The 19,706-nt window shown below is 38.4% G+C and overlaps 3 protein-coding genes and 1 long non-coding RNA gene across 7 annotated transcripts in view; all 4 read right to left on the bottom strand.

Annotated features, from left to right (window-relative positions):
* The window catches only part of LOC123956423 (CMRF35-like molecule 8), a 13,034-nt gene extending 5,951 nt beyond the window's left edge, over positions 1 to 7,083 (bottom strand). For 2 of the 4 annotated variants that reach the window (XM_046028595.1, XM_046028598.1), the window contains exons 1-4: positions 6,994 to 7,083; positions 5,507 to 5,800; positions 3,595 to 3,903; positions 3,159 to 3,476 (exon numbers count right to left, since the gene is read on the bottom strand). In XM_046028595.1, the coding sequence (XP_045884551.1) occupies positions 3,159 to 3,476; positions 3,595 to 3,903; positions 5,507 to 5,800; positions 6,994 to 7,033 (961 nt within the window). In that variant the 5' untranslated portion in view covers positions 7,034 to 7,083. The remainder of the gene's footprint in view (positions 1 to 3,158; positions 3,477 to 3,594; positions 3,904 to 5,506; positions 5,801 to 6,993) is intronic. The other 2 variants (XM_046028594.1, XM_046028597.1) reach the window with 2 other exon arrangements.
* Positions 1 to 19,706, bottom strand: part of LOC123956982 (polymeric immunoglobulin receptor-like) — a 97,841-nt gene that overhangs the window by 64,626 nt on the left and 13,509 nt on the right. The gene's annotated exons all lie outside the window — the stretch shown is intronic.
* LOC123956426 lies at positions 7,775 to 8,855 on the bottom strand. The gene is made up of 2 exons (XR_006821533.1): positions 8,304 to 8,855; positions 7,775 to 8,109 (listed from the first exon to the last, which is right to left on the bottom strand). It is a non-coding gene; the product is annotated as an uncharacterized LOC123956426 (long non-coding RNA).
* On the bottom strand, positions 9,655 to 18,761 carry LOC123956425 (polymeric immunoglobulin receptor-like). The gene is made up of 8 exons (XM_046028600.1): positions 18,641 to 18,761; positions 15,514 to 15,804; positions 14,623 to 14,931; positions 14,183 to 14,497; positions 12,964 to 13,029; positions 12,685 to 12,768; positions 12,271 to 12,326; positions 9,655 to 10,732 (listed from the first exon to the last, which is right to left on the bottom strand). Exons 1-8 carry the CDS (start codon positions 18,678 to 18,680, stop codon positions 10,430 to 10,432), a joined length of 1,464 nt encoding a protein of 487 aa, XP_045884556.1. The 5' UTR covers positions 18,681 to 18,761; the 3' UTR covers positions 9,655 to 10,429.

Here is a 19,706-nt window from a genome sequence, read left to right as displayed (position 1 = left end):
TCTACTGGTTCTGAAACACAATGAAAATAGGAAACTAAATAATGATTAAAAAAAATAAAGTATAATGAATGAGACTAAATCCATTCTGCTGCTTCTGGGACACTTGTCATCATTACGGTTATTAACACCTAACACAATTCTGTCACATCACTGCAGCTGCTCTGAACATGGAAGTGCAGGAAATGAAAACAAGAGCTAAAATAGCAACAAGCGATCTTACTGCATATTGAGCCAGTCAGTCACAGGATATCACTGCTGGCTGCCATTTGAAAAAAAAGTCAAATGCTTTATCAAAGTGGCTTCTTTACAAAGCAAGTTACAGAGCTTAATAAATAATAAAAAACAGTTTGCTTCATCACATACAGTGAAGGGGTTCATTTCTTCTGCTACTTTCAATTATGAGTTTGGCTTTCAATAATTATGAAAACAAGATAAAAGATTTTTTGTGCTGCATTCTAATTTGCAATGATGCTCTTGTTTTGACTGGTTAATAATCTGGTGTTTTATGTGGCATATTTGTTAAGATGGAGCCAAGAGGATGGGCAGAGAGCTTTTGGTCAACAAGAAAGGTAAAACCAATTCAGCTGTTAGTGTTAGACTGTCGTTACACACTGTAGCAGTTCCAAAACTCAATATAGGTCAATATTTCCAAAGTATATCATATCATTTAATTGTGATCTCATAATTGATCAAAATAATTTTGATGGTGATTTTTGCAAATAATTAAGCAGGTCCAATAGGATGCTCTTGCCAGGACTGAAATAACTTATTTATACTAATTTAATATCTTATTTATACTTTTCTTTTGAAAAGTGCACAAAGCCATGTCACGCTTTCGATATTAATTCGGTTGGACAGATACTTTGCCAAAGCATTGGCGAAAAACAACATTATTACAAAGTTTTGAGAATGTCTTCTCTTTATTATGAAATTGTGGCGCAACAGATTAGGCTATGGCGGGCGGCATTGGACTGGGAAAATGGGAAACACAGGACCATATATTAAGTCATATCCCTATTTACATTCAAACTGATGGTAATTTTGGGACATTGTAAGTGTTATAATAATTAACTTGTTACCAGCAGGCTGCTAGTGCCAACCATCATGCACCTATGTCTTTTTGGCTAATTTGCCATTCATTTGGGGCGGCTGTGGCTCAGGAGGTAGAGCGGGTTGGCCGTTAATCGGAAGGTCGGCGGTTCAATCCCTGGCTCCCCCTAGTTGCGTGTCGAAGTGTCCTTGGGCAAGATACTGAACCCCGAATTGCTCCTGGCGGCTATTCCGCCAGTGTATGAATGAGTTTGAATGAGTCCGTTTGAGCACTTAGGCTGAGTGTGTGAATGCTGATGTAGTGTAAAAGCGCTTTGAGTGGTCGAAAAGACTAGAAAGGCGCAATACAAGTACGGAGCATTTACATTTCATTCCACGATCATCATGGATCAGCTATAAAACCGCGTTGAACAAAGACTTCGCACCCAGAGCGTCTTCAACTACTGCTTTGTCACTTTTTATGAAAGCGTAGGTATTGGACGCCCTGAGATGAGAACGGTCTCAGGTGGTTCCTGCACTTGGGGTCGGGTTGCCTCTGGCTGGGCTGGGTGCTCCCCAGCATTGTTCTCTGCTGTTCTCCCTCGGGACAGGGCATGGTTGTCCTCAGGGCATGTGGTCTCGGATAGTTCGAGCTCTCTTCCTGCCTGCAGCAGGGGTCAGGGTGGCGCTGTTGTGGCGTTCCACTCGCAATAACAACTATATCCCGTGGCAGTTATTTATTTAAATGAATTGCTATTATTCCAGCTGTCGTGGCTGTGCTGTGTTGTTTATTTATTTTGCTTGACTGTTTTGTTGCAGTTGTTTTCTTATGTCAGCTGTTTATTGCTGCTGTTCGTCTGTTTGTCTCCTGTTCTCTTGCAGGTGTTGTCCTTTCTCTGTGGTGTCTGTTGTGTGATGTTTGTGTCCCCCATCCCCATTTCTGCCCCTCCAGTCTCGCCCAGTAACAAATGAATATATAATTAAATAAATAATAAAATTGACAAAGGAGTATATCAAAACTCTCTTGTTAAAGTAGAATATGTCTGGCACAACATAGTATCCAGCTCCTTAACCTCTATACCAGGCGTTATATCTCCAGAGAAGAGAAAGGTCAGTTTGCCAGTGTACAGAGGTTGCCGCAGCCTTTGTGTGAAGCCTAATTGTAGCAAAATGGCTTTTATATTAATAAGAATAAACAAAGCCTGATATTGTCACATTCAGCACAAGACAAGAGTCATAATCAGACGGACGTGATTTAAAATGTAGCAAAATAGAGTACAATCAAAACATACTTAAGTAAAAGTAAAACTACAGAAAATAAAAACTACTTTAAAAAATACCCAAAAAATTAACTGATTAATTGTAACACATTTATTTCCACCTCTGCTCAGTTGTGTCTTTTTAACAATGAAGACATTTTTGTTTCAGCTGTGAGTGAAATATGTCTGATTGCAGGAAAAACACAGATGTTACATTAACGACGGCTCCGTTCTCTGTAAGTGTCCCAGTAAGTTGTGACAGTGAGTCAGCATGAACAATATCAGAACCCTGAAACCGAAGCAGCTAAATGGAATTTAGTCTTCATGAATTTTATTAATTACACCTGTGTTTCTCCTTCTGTGATATAATAGTGTCTTCTTTAACAAAAACGTCTATTGCTGCCAAGTACGTTTTGCACTTCACCCCATGGAAAACCAACCCTGATTCTTCTACTGCTTCTTTTGCTTTACCCATGGTGAATCATTGTTCTGGTGGAGATCCATTGAAGAAGGGTTTATTTATTCACCATGCATGCACTTGGGGACTAACATACATCGCCACCCCCAGTTAGCAAAATAACTTGTTGACAGTCCCCCGAAGCCCGTACCCTTACCACAACCATCAGAAATGTTAGTACCTAAACCTAAATCAGTGACTTTATGAATGTTGACCGGCTACGTAGCTAACGCTATGTAGCCAACGATGTAGAATGCTAACTTACGTAACGTAACGTAAATAAAGGGAAATGACGCACGAGATACAAAAAAATTGCATTGGAACACCATGCCAAATGACTTAAGAAATCGGCATGTTATTCAAACACCTTTTGATGATACCAGTTATTCATACAGAAAAACAAATTCACTCACCTACAGTCATCACCAGTTTGTGGAAGAATGGGTTGCTGCCTGTTTTGTCAGTGCTTTTTGCTCCACACCAGTATGTCCCAGTGTCGTCTGTTGTTACGTTTCTCACTGTTATGGTGATATTTCTCTTCTCTTTGTCCTCCTTCATGGAAAACCTCCCAGTGTTGTTGTTGTGCTGTGCGGTGCTTACTAGAGGTTGACATATAGATGGATCTTCTCCCTTACAGATGAATTTGTTTATCAGAGCACCATTTGGATATTCACACCAGTATGTCAGATTCTGTCCAACAGTTGGAGACTTTGTGAATCTGGTAATAGTAGCTGTAGAGAGACAGACAAGCAGCACTTCAGTGACTGTATTTAACAGCAATTTTCAGAGACACCTTAGTCATCTGTGTGAGAAAATCAAAGCTCAAAGTGTCAGATGTGTGCTGCTCACCTTCAACCTCCAGCTGTATCTTTCTGAGAGCAGCTCTGTAACTTCCTTCATGTGTTTCCACTCCACACCAGTAGACACCAGCATCACGTGAGGACACCTTACTGATGGACATGCTGAAGCTACTGTTGGTTTCTGTGAGAGTGAATGTCCCCTTCGACTTCAGAGAGGATTTTGTTGATAAAATATCCTCACAGATTGAACCTTTCTCTTTGCAGAAGAACTTGTATTCGTTTCCTGTGTGATCACATGTGATGGTGGTTTTAGCTGTTCTGTACGCAGTTTGATTAAATTGTTTCTGGCAGTCTTTGTCTGTAAATTTAAAGAGGGTGAAATGTGAAAAAAAGTATACTTTATTTCCAGCCCATTTTATAAACCAGAATTACAATGTTCTTCAAAGGTGCACAGACCTTGCCACCTATTTTCAGGAAAAACGCCTAAAATAACATACCCAACATAAATCAGTAATAACTCCTCAACCATTAGGCCTATATGCATAATTCTGGTCTTTGGTAAGTTAAACGTAAGGAATATGGATCAACGTTAAATTTATTATCATTATTTTTCTATTAAAGTGTAAATGAAGATGCAATAAAGGAAAATGATATTTTCATCTTCACCTGGTAAAAAAGCTATATATCTTATGCAATAAACCATCAAAACCTCCCCCAAAACAAACTCTTCTTCTCTCCCTCAATATGAGCACAGAAACGCGACAATGACGCTGTTCGTTTACACAGATAAACAGTGTTTTTGGATACAGCGAAAACAACAAAAGTAAGGCAGCGGTTGCAACTGAGAATGTATATTGCTGCGTTTCTTGTTATTAGTCGGCTGATTTCTTTAGTTTTGTGAGTTGTTTAGCCTTGTTATTTTATTCATGGTGTAGTTTACTTAGTATCTGTTTTGTCTCTTATCTTAGTTACCTGTTCTGTGACTTAGTTAATGTCTTTATGTTTAATCCTAGCTTCAGTCTGTTTTCCCAGTTTATTTGTGATCGGTCTGATTGTGTCTGAATTAGGTTGTTATTCTGATCTGTTAAATCTTATTTTGATGAGGTCTGTTGTGTTTTTGTGTTCAGTCTGCCCAGCGTTGGTTTATTTACTGTTTCCTGTCTTTTGGTTTTGATTTGTGCTTGCCTTAGTTCCTGTCTTATTCTGTTATTGTCTGCGGTTAGATTCTTGTCTGCTATTTTGTAACATGTGTTCTGTCTGTTTTCCACTGCTGTCACTATACCTGTCTGTGTGCTTGATTAGTCCCTCATGTCTTTCACCTGTGGATCCCCCTCCCAGCTCGTTAACCCATGTGTGTGTATGTAAATATACTGGCTTGTTTCCTCAGTCTGTGTCTGGTCATTGTCACGTGTAGCGTGATGTGTGTTCTACCTGTTCTTAGAACTACCTGTATAGTGATTACAGTTGTGATATAAGTTTATTTAGATGCTTGGTGTTTAATGTGGATAAAAATGGTTGGTTTGAGATGCTAGCTGAGCCTCCTAGCTTCACAGATGTGTGTGGTATGCATATGGTGACAAAATAATCTGATTGTCCATAACTTCCCATTTGCATTTGGAACAAAAATTGAACATCTTTCTGTCCATGCTTACTTAAACAAATAACAAAATATGAAAAGAACAACACAAAACCATTATAGGATAACTATATAAAAAGGTTGTGGAAAGGATGTTTGATAAAAGTGGGGCTTTAAAAGTATGTGACTGTGACTTAGCTGATCAAAATAGATCAATATTGTGATATGGATGGATTAGTGTAATGTGTAATAACTCTGCTTGTCTTGAAATTTGTCAGCTGAAGAAAAAATGACTAAAAGGAAAATTAATTGTTTAAGCTTGGTAAGGAATTACAGTGCATTACAAACTTATATTAAAAACATAATAAAAGTGAGTGTCTCTTACCAACATCCAATTCCAGTTTTTTGATTTCATTATTTTTAAATTTACACGTGTACGTCCCAATGTCCTTCTGTTCAAGTTGTTTAATGGCCATCCTGAGATTTTTTTCTTTTGTATCATGGTACAGTGAAACTCTGCCTTTGTTTTCCCAAACATCCTTTTTAGTGCTTTTTATGGTTGTTTTTTTGGGAATAACTAAATAAACATGTTCATTTGGTTTTGGACATTCGCAGGTGAATTCAACCCATCCGTCTGTGCATCCCTTCACTTTAGACTCTTTAGACGAGGCCTCACAACCTGTAGATCAGACAAAGACATTCATATCATGTCAGACACTGAAATAATCCCAGAGCTACTGCTACTACTCTTTCTGCATCAGTAGATCACAAAAGTATTGTTGATTCAGATGATAAATTGGTGCTGCATTGTTTAAAGGCCAAAACTTACTACATTAAACTGGAACCTATCCAAATGTAAATACTGTTTAGCTACCTCATTCACTAGCAAGGCAGCAGTTTTAAGCTGCGAACCTTTCAGTGTATGTGTGGTCCATGACATCTGTAAATGTGTCATAATTATAAGGTGGTGGTGCAGGCTATGTTTCTTGGACATGTTGAGATTGAGTCATCAAGAGCCATGTAAATAGGTTTCTAAGGGCTTCATATTCACATAAATTAGTGTCTATACAGCCAAGAAAACACATTATTTTCAACATTAATGTATTAACTAAAAAATTAAATGACCTATGATGACTTCCTCAAATGTCTTGTCAATAACCCAAAGATATTCAGTTTACTGTCCTAAAGGATGAAAGACACCAGAAGATATTCAATTTCTAAGAAGCTGGAATGAGAGAATTTTGACTTAAAAAAAAAAACTCCAACCAATTGGTAATTTATCAAAGGTTTTTTAGTTTAGCCAATTTAATCATAGAGTCTTTGCAGCTCCAATTAATTGTATTGTCACTTATAATTCTGCCATAATATTTATATAAATATCAGTAAATGTCCTGTCCAGTTCTGAATATTGCTGCATATTGCAGCTAGAAATTTTGAATAATGAGTTTGGTTCTCACAACACATGAGTCACAATCTTTGTTTTATCCTTCTTCAACATCAACAAACTATGGTTAAGTTTTCTGTTGAGTTGTCAAAAACAATTCCGCATGAATAAATTCAAAAAAGCATCACTTCCTGTGTTTCTGTGTGATATTTTAGTAACAGACTGTAGGTTGGATCACTGTTGTGTCGGATGAATTACCAAGTGAGAAGCAGAAAATATATTTAAAAGAGTATTAAATGTAGCAGACAGTTATGTGACCCTTTTAATTTTACTTTGTGAACCAGAATGACTACAGTGACCTGTGATAAAGTAAACAAGTACAAAACTTTACGTGAATTCACACACAGGATGTATTAAAACCGGTTAACTTCTTCAGTTCAACAGTTTTCTATTAAATCTCTAAAATCAAGAATCAGGCATCTTTTTACCTGTCATCAGTGAGAAGAGGAGGAGGAGAAGAAAGCTCATTTTATTGATCTTGGATGTTAAAATCCTCAAACTCTTTACCTTCAGTTGGTTTTGTCTGTTCCTGTTTTCATTGGTTGGTTGATCTACAGTTTCTGCACAGACCTGTTTCCTGAGGTGTTACCCACCAACTTCCTATCTTCTTCTTTCGGTCTTTGTCACTTTGGTTTTGTATATTACTGCATAAGTATTAGCCCTAAAAGTCCCATCAGATCAACAGCCTTCCCCTTAGTGTTTAAGTGAGGCTTGTTCATGAACCGATTGGTCTCTCTTCCTGTCAATCAGCAGCCCTGGTCCTCATGAACAAAATGCTACGACCGCACTAAACCACTTTACATGACAGACCTGCGTCCTGTCGTCATCGTCTATGTGGGCTGCGTCTCCCTATACTTAATATTGATTTGTTTGGAAACAGTTCCGCAGGTAGCTTTAACAAGAATTAATGAATGAGGGATGAACATTTAAAATCGTTGCCACTGTATTGTTGTTATGGCAGTACTACCTGCAGCACCAACTAGCCTTCTCAAGGCTCGTTCACATTCGCCAAATAAATGGGTCTGAACCCAAAAGAGACATTTTGCTGTAGTAAAATTGAATAAATGGATTAAAATTATGCCAAAATGCTTCTTCATGTTCACGCTTTGTCTGGTCTGTCAGTAAGATGACCACCAAACATCTTTTAAAATGCTGTCACGATTACTGTTATGACCTGGCTCAAAAGGCCACAACAAAAGGGATACACACCATGGTAAACATGTTTATTTAACAAAAATAAGCCAAATTAATAGTTATTTCAAACATAATGAAAGTATGAGGTATGTAGTCTGTGGTTTCAATAGTGTATCTGCAGGATGATGGTTGCATGAATGTATGTAGGTGGTGTTGTATGCGAAAACAAGATAAATACTACAAAGCAATAGTCCAACCAAAGAAAACCAAACTAAAGGGGAAACCATGGCCCGCAGGAAGGTCTGACCTGGAGTCGACAGCAGCCTCCTTGCCAAAATGGGAAGATAGTCCCAAATACTCTACAGGGCAATTAGCCCAGGTGCCCAGAGTTACTGGAATCAGCTCTTCCTCTACAAGAGGAGAGAGAGAAAGAGAGACAGGCCACACCCACTCATGACCCCACAGGGCGTCACAATACAAAGATTTACAAAGAAATAAAAAAAAAAATAGGCTTATCAACACGATAGATGATGGATACCATTATATACAAAGTTATTCTCTACAAACATGCTCCTCTCCCGCTTTATGCATGTCTTGTCCCCACCTGAACGCACGAACATCTTCGTCATCCCTGGAGTCAGAGTCCTGGTCCAGACGTAAATGTCCTCGGTACTGTATTCTCTGCCAAACTGGGCTCTGCCACACTCGGCTCTCCTTCAGCGGTCCAAAGCTCCTGCGCTAGGTGTAAACAAACTACAACACACCTCCAAGTACTCTGAGCTCCCAGTCCACCTAGAGTCAGCTAATAGGGCTGCTAACTAGCTGACTGCAGTTAAAGTTAGCAGTAGAGCCATAAATGATGCGTGAACTGGTAAGAGGGTCATGGGCAGGCAAGGCTCATTGATGTAGGTGAGGAGCGAAAGCTGGTCCAATCCAACGGACGAAAAAGTGAATGCTGGCTTTGATAGAAAGGTGTCAGAACACACAGAGCATCACAGCCTGTGGTATATGGGGCACATAGACCAGTCAGGGTGCATGTTGACCCCTTTCCCCGGTCAAAGTGCCTACAATGGGCACATGAGCGTCAGCAAACTCCACACAGATAGGCCTGGGCTGAGCCAAGACCTTCTTGCTGTGAGGCTGCAGAGGTGAGATAACTGGGGTTTGGGGGGGGAATAATGTGAGAACTGAGAAACAGAAGAGAGGATTTATATACGTATGAGCATGTGATGGGATTAGAGAGGCACAGGTGGATGAAATGAGTGAAACACGGGTAGTGTGATTGGAGGAATTGAATGAGGTGCAGGTGGTCAAATTAGTGAGAGAGAGCCATGATCCTGTTCCTGAACTTTAGTTATATAACTCCATATATAATCTCTCCACCTACTCCTGCATCTTCCCCGAGGCTTTCTACCAGCTGGACATGCCTGGAAGGCTTCTCTAGGGGCTTGTACCTGCAATCTCTTTCTTTTGGTCATGACCTTATTATGACAAAGTTCAACCATTTTCATGTGATTTATGCAATGAACTTGCAGAGATGCGTAGATGTTTTGGGTGGTAAGACTATTCAACAGAGTGACAAGATGATGTGGAAGTTGAAAAAACAGTTTTGAATTTAAATTCTGATCTGAGAGATGTACTAAAGAGACTTAGGAAACACCCATAGCTGCACAGGAGACTGTGCTAATGGAGTGAAAAAGAATATGGTCTTATTTAGATATTCAGCATGCTAAGTTACTATGTATGTAATGTACTATGTACATTTTTATGTGATAGTTGCATCTTTCAATTTATGTACTTCTGTAGAAAGAGGTTGTCTTGGTGAAAAGGTGGCAGCATGCATTGTCATCTCCCACAATGTCAGTCATGATATCACCAGCAGATGGCACTAAAATAAAATAAATCAAACCCTGTATATACAGTTAATTCAGTATAAAAGAGAATGGTGTGGAAAATAATCAGCAACATTTTAATGTTGTTTTGTACTTTATGAAACACAGTATGACACAAAACACGTCTCATTTCATTAATGATTTTCCTTTTACTATACTAAGCCCATGGGTCATTAGTTGTGCAGATATTTCATCATAAAGGATTGAACAAATAAACATTTGATCTGATGATGACACCAGATGAAAATCAAAGTTATTACATTTCATCTTGAGGGGGACATACGGTAAATGTCTGAACCAAACTTCATGGCAATCCATCCAAGAGTTGAGATATTTCACTCAAAACTACAAATGTCTCATTGTGGCTCAAAAACATAATTCTTCAAACATTTGTTGTTACCCATCCGAAACAAAAAACAATACCAATATACAATTAACTTGTCCTTTTTTACAGAGGAGCAACAGACTGAAAACATCATCAGCTGGTATGGGATGTGCACGGCCCAGGACCAGAGGGCTCTACAGAGGATTATTGGTACCCTTCTACGGAGCATCAGTGATATTGGTGAGCTGAGGTGCTTGCGCAGAGCTGAAAGGATTCTAAAAGTACCCACCCAGCCACAGCCTGTTCACCCTGCTGCTGTCTGGAAAGACATCCAGAAGTGTTGCACCACCAGACTACAGAGCAGCTGTTGTATGATAAAAACATTTACCTTGTAGAGTATCTGTGATAAATTAAGTCATCTAATAAGATAATAATCAGCTGTAATATGGAAGAAGTGAATAACCTGAAATATTGACCTTATTGTCATAAATTCCTGAGACTGCTGATCTTTGCTCAGTGCTGCTGTGGCTTGTTGACTGTTGTGTAGAGAGGATCCTCTGAAGAGCTGGACGGCTGGTTGACAGTAGAGTATGTTTCACTTTGCTTCACAGTTGAATATTCACAGGCAGCAGAGCTGGGTTTGAGGATCACTGCCTCACCATCTGCTCTGTCAGAGCTGCTTTGGAAGTTGATGGTAGAGTAATGCAGCGAGGCAGAGGGGTTTGTGGGAAAGTTGGCATTGGCATAAATCGTGTTCATCTCAATTCCTGAGTCTGGAGCCTGGACCGGCTGCTGTATCTCCTCGTAGACATAATCCTACCAGGGAAGAGTGAAAGATACAGTCTGAACACATTATTTTGAATCCTAACAATAAACACTCAAATGTAATTCCAGGACCTCTAGTTTTACTGTGGTGTCATTTGATGTTACAGACTAGTGCACGTTTGTACAAAGCCAGGAGCAACTGCTTTAAAGAGGTCTTTTTATGCTCATTTTCAGGTTCATCATTTTATTTACAGATTGTACCAGAACCGGTTTACATGATTTGATTTTCAAAAAACAACATACTTTTTGTCATACTGCACATTGCTGCATCCCCTCTCTGCTCCGTTTCAGCTACAGAGTGAAGCATCTCAAATGTATATGATCTTTGTTGGGAGTTGCACATGCGAAGTAGCCTACCTAGTTATGAACTACTAGCCAATCAGAAGCAGAGTAGGGCGGGTCCTGACAAGCCTGTAAACTTATAAAGCACGAAATGACCTCTTTAAAAGGTTATATTGTGCTTTATAAGTTTTTAAAATAATTAAATTCAAAAGACCAACAAACAGTGTCAGTAGTCCCTGTACCACAACAGCTTCTGATGTTTTAATCCCTTTTCACACTTTAACAACTTTATTTAAGTATTTAAAAAATAGTATCGAAGCTGATCCCTGAAACTCCCTAAACTCTGTATTACATTGGTAAATATGTCCTGTCTCACTCCTCTTCTTGTGGGTCTTATGGTAAGACCCACCTTTTCCACATCCACGTCCACACATAATCAATATTAAAACAATAGTGGATTCTACCCTAAAACACTTCTAAAGACATAAAACACCTTAAGAAATGAGACATCAACAATAAGACATCATCTTGAAATTAGCAAAAAGTGTATGTGCATAAGACAAAAGAGAGTTAACATTAAAATCAACACGAGCACAGGTTCGTGTGCTGTGTACTGTATCACACAACATAACCTTCAGAGCTGCAGCCTTATCAGGCCTGAGTGCAACAATTTGTTAAAATCCATAAAGGCTCCATTGTCCCTCAATCGGATATGCGCTTAATTCTAAAATATGGCCTGAGCCTCATACGATCTGTTAGCAACACTGTTCAACTGGCCGAGTGTTTGTTAGCAAAATGTGAAGTCTGTGTGTTCTTACAAAATTGTGAAGACTGTAGCCTGAGAGCAACAAGGCTGAGCAAGAAGACTGCGCCCTGAAAGTTCAGTGTACCTGACCAATAAACATCTGAAACAGTACATCTTAAACATTACCCTAGTATTTAGTAGTTATCTAGCTAGGCATATGGAATATTAAAACATCATGGCAAATTTAAATCTTCAACAAAAACAGGGAAGAAATGTGTTTGCCAGTTGGTTATCAGAGGTCGTAGTACACCTGAATCTAAATCAGACCACTGAAACAAGAGTACCGGAAGTGTTTTCTTATACTTACCTTATATAACCCAAATACTGAAATATCTGGCACCAGTCAGAGATGAGCAGTCCAGCTTTTGCACAGTTTTTCCAGCAATAACAGCACCTCCTGTAAAGTACCACCACACACAGAGACTTTCATTTATACACTGACCTCTCTGATGTTCTGTGCCGCTGCTCCTTTTCTTGTGTTCTTTGAATGTGAATATCCTGGCAGAAAGACAAGAAAGGGAACACTAATGAACTAAACAAGCAGAAGACATAAAGTGGATTAATTTCATCACTTCTCATCAAACTCAAATATTTCTACCTAATCTACCTGTACTGTCCAGGTAAGTTGCACTCTTGGTTTTGTATTTTTCAGTGTGGTTTCACTGAACAGGACTTACCTACCACTGTTTATCACTAAAAATGAGCAAAGATGCAACAACAGATCATCTTCCAGGCACATGTAGTCACTACTAATGTCATGCAGTCATTACCCCAACATAGGGTAGAGATGTAGTGAATGTAGTTTTCTGTGTACAATATTTGCGTGTTTCTTCTACAAACTGGTAATAACTCTTACGTTTGTAGATTAAGATGAAAATGAGCAGCAGCAGCAGCAGCACAGCTACACAGACGATCACAGTAATGATGACCGGAGAGTCACCTGCAAGATAAACCCATAAAATAAAACCCTGACTTGTTTAAAACACAGTCGGCACGATTCATCATTATCCAGAGCTGCCTGTGTTGAGGACTTTAAGAGTAAATTTAAAGAAACTGAATTGTAAAACTTTTTAAAACATTCTTCCACTTACTCTTCTGCAGCTGAAGGTTTAAGATATCTAACATGCTCTCTTACCGCGACTCTCAGCAGACACAGTAGTTGGAGTTGAAGAAACAAGAGTTGTGGATGATGTCGGTGATACTGAAATTTTTATGAAAGAAATTTGGCATGAAAATAGACAATAACTTTAGAGTTCAGTTTCCACACAACAATCCTTTTTCCCCTTGCAAATGATGGGTTTGTTAATAGATCCACCTCAAACACAAATGTAAACTGAGACTGAATCCATTTAGCTGCTTCAGTTTCAGGGTCCTGGTGATGTTCATGCTGACTCACTGTCACGACTTACTGGGACACTTAAATAGAACAGAGCCACCCTTAATGTTATTAATAGTTTGAATATGTGGGAAATGTCATTGTGGGAAATGTTCTTACTTGCTTTCTGAAAGAGAGTTCTCTTCACAGATGGTATGGATCACAATTACAGTGAACAGTAACACTTTTAATGCACACACAGGAATGAGGATTGTTTTAAGGCTTGTTTTAAGAAAATGTGATGCACAGTTAAACACTTAACATTACATCTGTGTGGCTAAAATTGATCACTTTTTTTTTGGTTGTTGCTGACACAGTCCTGCTGTTATATTACTGCAGCATGCTGCTCTGAACATGTGCAGGAAATGAAAACAAGAGCATAAATAGCAACAACCTCAGGTGATCTCTGTGCAGATTGAGACAGCTAGTGACAGGACATCACAGCTGACTTCCATTAAAAAAAAACAATTTCTAAAGCTTTTCAAAGAGTTATTTATCTGAGATAATGGGCAGAGAACCTTTCAACAAGAAAGGTAAAACCCATTCAGCTGTTAGATAGCCGTTGCACACTGTGGCAGTCTCAAAGAGAGCCATCAGCATATGACAGCATGCATGCATGTATCTGCTCTCTACAGTTTTGATTGTGAGTGCATAACATGCCCAGATCAGGCTGTGTGTTGCTGGTCACCAAGCACGTTTAATACTGAATGAGTTAGAGAAAACTCTGACGTATCATTCAGAGAAAACAGAATACAAGGACACGGTTAAGTCCATGATGCCATTGAACACAATACATTATTGTTGTGTGCTTAAAATTCAAGGAAATACACTGTTCATGCTGCACACATGATGAATAAATAAACAAACTCAGAGTCGATTGGACTGATAGTCAACTCAAAGTGAGGATTTATTTCAGTAACACTCCTACAATCTGAACTAGGGTCAGATTACATCTACACAATAAAATAACATCACTCACCTACAGTCATCACCAGCTTTTGGAAGAATTTGTTGCTGTGTGTTTTGTCAGTGGTTTCTGCTCCACACCAGTATGTCCCAGTGTCGTCTGTTGTTACTTCTCTCACTGTTATGGTGACATTTTCCCTACTTTTTTCATCCTCCATGGAAAACTTCCCAGTCTTTTTGTTGCGCTGTGCGATGCTTACTAGAGGTTGACAAATAGATGGATCTTCTCCCTTACAGATAAATTTATTTAAATAAACACCATTTGAATATTGACACCAGTATGTCAGATCCTGTCCAATAGTTGGAGACCTTGTGAAGCTTTTAATTTCTGTAGACAGAGAAAGGTAGACAACATCTTTTATCAGTGATTGTATTTAATAACATATTTCAGAGACACCTAAATTATCTGTGTGAGTAAATCAAAGCTCAAAGTGTCAGATGTGTGCTGCTCACCTTCAACCTCCAGCTGTATCTTTCTGAGAGCAGCTCTGTAACTTCCTTCATGTGTTTCCACTCCACACCAGTAGACACCAGCATCATGTGACGACACGTTACTGATGGACACGCTGAAGCCACTGTTGGTTTCTGTGAGAGTGAATGTCCCGTTTGACTTCAGAGAGGATTTTGTTGATAAAATATCCTCACAGATTGAACCGTTCTGTTTGCAGAAGAACTTGTATTCGTTTCCTGTGTGATCACATGTGATGGTAGTTTTAGCTGTTCTGTACGCAGTTTGAATAAATTGTCCCTGGCAGTCTTTGTCTGTAAATTAAAACAGATGTGAAATGTGAAATATAAGTACACTTTATTTCCAGCCCCTTTTCAAAACCAGAATTACAATGTTCTTCTAACGTTCAAAGAAAATAAAAAAATAAAATGTGTCAAGGTGTATTTAAGGGAGTGTCTAAACATATAACACAATTTGAAAATAACAAAAATCCTTTGGAGGATAAATTATAAAAAGGTGGTAAAAAGGCTGTTTGATACAAATGGGGTTTTAAACATTTGTGACTCTGACTCAGCTGATCAGAATGTATCACTAAAACTGTACTATGGATGGAAATGCATCTTATCTTCTATTTTGTAAAGTGTAATGAATATGATTGTCTTGTATTCGTTCTTTATGGCAAATTGATAACAATTTCTTTTAATTTGTGTAGCTGAAGGCAAAATGACTGAAAGCTGATAGTTACTCTACAGAATAAAATGTTTAGGCTTGGGAAGTTTCAGTGCATTACAAACTTTAAGAAGTTTGCAATAGTGGCACTAAACTGAAAATATCTTATATCTGAATAAATTTTGGATTAAATCTGTTGCTTGAGGTGTGAATTGAGTGTCTCTTACCAAGTATCAGTTTCTTGGTATCATGGGATTTAAATTGACACTTGTACTCTCCAAAGTCCTTATGTTCAAGTTGTTTAATGGCCACAATGAGATTTTTATTTTTTGCATCATGGTACAGGGAAACTCTGCCTTTGTTTTCCCACACATTCCTCTCAGTGCTTTTTATGGTTATGGTTTCTTTGGGAGTAACTACATCAATACGTTGAAAGTTTCTGTTCGTCTCTGTATATTTGCAGGTGAATTCAACCCATCCTGTTGGACATCCTTTCACTGTAGACCAGGCCTCACAACCTGTAGATCAGACAAAGAGAAAAGTTCACATCATGTCAGACACTGACATTCAAAATCAACTCTTTCTGCATCAGTAGATCACAAAGATGAATCAGTCAGTGCCTGACTCAGTCAGTCCTGTCAGTAGGTGGAAATATAGAGTGGGAGGATGAGCTCTGTTGTAAAGTAATCACTTTATGTCTATTTTAAATACTAACTTTCTGTTTTAATTTTTATAGCTGTGACTATCTGGATCAATCACATGGTTATTACCAACTCCCAAACACAATGTGATGATGTGCAAAACATTGAAAGCACGTATTTAATTGAAAATAGCACAAAGATGTTGAAACTGGGAATCTTTACATTTCTTGGTAAATTATATGCCCAGTTTGAATTTATTTGAAATTGATGCCAGCAACACGTTTCAAATAAATTGGTAAAGGCTCAAGTTTTATCACTCTGTTGCATCACCTCTTCTTTTAACAACACTCTGAGAACTGAGGAGATCGACTGCCACAATTTTGAAGTAGAATATTTTCCCATTCTTGCTGGATGTAGAATTTCATCTGCTCAACAGTTTGGGGTCTCCTTTGTCATATTTTACGTTTCATAATGCGCCAAACATTTTTAATGGGTGACAAGTCAGAACTGCAGGGAGGCCAGTTTAGCAACCAGACTCTTTGACTACAAAGCTGTAACAATTGCATAATGTGGTAAGAAGAATCAAAATACTTCATTGATCCCCGAGGGGAAGTTGTCTGTTACGGATACTCGCATATAAGGAATAGAAATAGTAGTAGAAATTGTTAATTAGAGAATATAAGAAAGTATAAAAATCGAATATCTAATAAATGATAATGAATGTGGATATTTACAGTAGTATTAACAGAGGTGTAATGACAAATAGCAGAAACAATAAATAGTGTAATAATAATGAATAATAATGAATGTTGGCAGTGAGGTGGAATGGATTGAATATCCTTAGCTGAGTAAACCAATTTATGAAACAGAGAATATTGCACCATATGTCAGTTATTGCACTACAAGGTGCAGCTAGTGACTGAGTGTCTGTGCGTCAGACACTTAGAGGGAGAAGTTGTAAAGTTTGATGGACACAGGCAGGTGACGTGTAGTTCGGACAGCATCCTCCTTTTTGACACCACCGACAGAGAATCCTGCTCCACCCCAGCAACGTCACAGGCCTAATGGATCAGTTTGTTGAGTCTGTTAGACGCTAACAGACTCAACAAACCCTCCGCCTGCTGTCCCAGCATGCAACTACAAACAGGATAGCGCTGGCCACCTCAGACATCATAAACATCCTCGGCACAGTATGGCAGATGTTGAAGGACCTCAGCCTCTTCAAAAAATAGAGATGGCTCTGGCCCTGCCTATAGAGGACTTCAGTGTTCTTGGCCCAGTCTAGATTTGCGTTGTCTGGCTGATATAAACAAGGCTGTCCCTGAAAAGACCACTACAGAATTGTGTCTGAGTTTGATGCAGTGCCTGAGGGCCCAAAGGTCACGGCTATCCAATATTGGTTTTCAGCTTTGACTCTTGTGCACAGAGATTTCTTCTGAATCTTTTAATGGTATGATGTACTGTAGGCAAATAATTCCCCAGATTATTTATTATTATTATATTATTATTATTATTATTATTTATTATATATTATTTGTAATTTTACATTGAGAAAAATTATTCTTAAACTGCCAGCACAGTCTTTCACAGAGGGATGAACCCCTAACCATCTTTACATCAGTTACTAACTTGTTGCAAGCTGGCCTAATTTATTGTAAGATGTTTTCTTTTATCATTTCACAACATTTCCAGTCTTTTGTTGCCACTGTCACAACTTTTTTGAAAAGTGTTGTTCGTATTTCCCAGTTTCAACATTTGATAAGTTGTCGCTATTTTCAATTAAATACGAGGTTTCAGTGTTTTGCACATCATCACATTTTGTTTTTACAGTTCACACAGCGTGGACCTTCCACTGGAGGTTCGTAACACAGCGTGCCAGTTTTTTTTGTTGTTGTTGTTTTTAATGGGGTTGTACCTGTCAAGCAGCAAACAACAGATAAAAAATGTTAGCCTCTAATTGGTGGTGACAGTGGAGCATGTGGCAGCTAATGAGCTAAAATAAGAGTAAATACAGGGGCTTATGTTGTTCAGGTGACCAGACACTCCACTCAAAAATGAATGCTAGTTTTGGTGTGTTTCTGCTTGATTTGTCCATTTCTGAATATTGCTGCCACAGTTAAAGCAGCTTGAAATGTTATCAGTAGTTTGGTTCTTGTTTGGACGTTTTGAACATTTGGGCCATTTTTCCACAAATGAAAATGGCCAAAAGAAGCCATACCTTACTTTCACTTCTGCTTGTGTTTTCTCTGCTTTTAAGGAGTAGACTCTACAGTAAGTCAAATTTTTTGTTCTATCCATATTCAATATCAGCAAACTGTGTTTACGTGTGTTTGAATTGTCAAAAACAATTGATGTTGTATCAAATTCAAACATAGCTGCATATTCACTTGAAATCACAACAACCAGACTACCTGTGTAGTAAACTTTTATTAACAGACTGTAGATTGTATCACTGTTGTCAGCCAAATTACCCAGTGAGAGGCAGGAAATATGTTTAAATGAGTATTAAATGTAGCAGACAGTTATTTGACCCTGTTGGTTTTGCTTTATGAACCAGTACGACTACTGTGACCTGTGTTAAAGTGAAGAGGTACAAAAATTGTTGCTTAATTTACACACAGGATGTATTGAAACTAGTTAATTTCTGAAGAGGTGCAACTGTTTTCAATTAAATTGTCTAATATCAGGAATCAGGCAGCAGAAATATTTTTACCTTTCATCAGTGAGAGAAGAAGAAGAAGAAAGCTCCTCATTTTGTTGATCTTGGAATGCGAAAAATCCTCAGTTGAACTCCAGTTGGTTTTGTCAGTTCCTCTTTTCAATGGTTGGTTGATCAGAGGTTTCTACACCGACCGTTTCCTGAGATGTGAACCATCACAACTTCTAATCTTCTTCCTCTTCCTTTCCCTTTGGTTTTATATATTAAGAGCATTAGTCCTGTCAGTCCCAGCAGATTGCCGGTGATCCACTCTGTTTAAGTGAGGCTTGTTCACAAACCGTTTGTCTCTGCACTTTCTGACATCAGTCAACATATCAGCAGGCCTGGTCCTCGTGAACAAAATCAAAATCAGAATCAGAATGAGGTTTATTTCCAGGGTAACTTTCCATACTTTGTTCAAAAAGTACATTAATAAACTCTGAGGCGTGACAGACTATCGCGGGGGGATTCGTCCATGTAGATGGCTATCACATTTCTAAAATAATGATTGGTTAATTTGAGGCAGATACTTACAAAAAGCACCAAACCTCCTTTTCTTATTTATTTCACTGGTGTTATTGCAGCATATTGTCACAGTTAGCAAACGCTGCATTGTAAAACAGAAAAAATTACAGAATTTAGAAGTGGAAAATGGGAAGCACCCTGTAGGCCGATGTTCCTGTCTGTCGGGCCACAGATTATTATGCACATCACAACATCATGACATAAGCAATTGAGGGGAAACACACAATTGTACATAATCATTTGCATAAATGTATCAAAGCATTTGTAATTTGTTCAAAAGAATGAGTAATTTCTTTTACGATGTGCACAGGTGACTAGATGATGTGGAAGTTGAATAGGTCATTTTTAGCATTTGTAGATTTTTATGTGATAGTAGAATGTTTCAGTTTATTTTAAGGGCATGTTTTTCCATAGAAAGAAAAGAGTCTTGGTGAAAACAGGGTAATACATTGTCATCTCCCAACATGTATCAGTCTTGATATTTCCACCAGATGGCACTGAAATAAAAACAATAAAACCCTGCATTCAGTAAATTTACTGTTAAACAATTAAATGA

Source organism: Micropterus dolomieu, linkage group LG18 (assembly GCF_021292245.1).
Source record: "Micropterus dolomieu isolate WLL.071019.BEF.003 ecotype Adirondacks linkage group LG18, ASM2129224v1, whole genome shotgun sequence".
NCBI classification, from domain to species: Eukaryota; Metazoa; Chordata; class Actinopteri; order Centrarchiformes; family Centrarchidae; genus Micropterus; species Micropterus dolomieu.
This window is presented reverse-complemented; position numbering and strand designations above follow the sequence as displayed.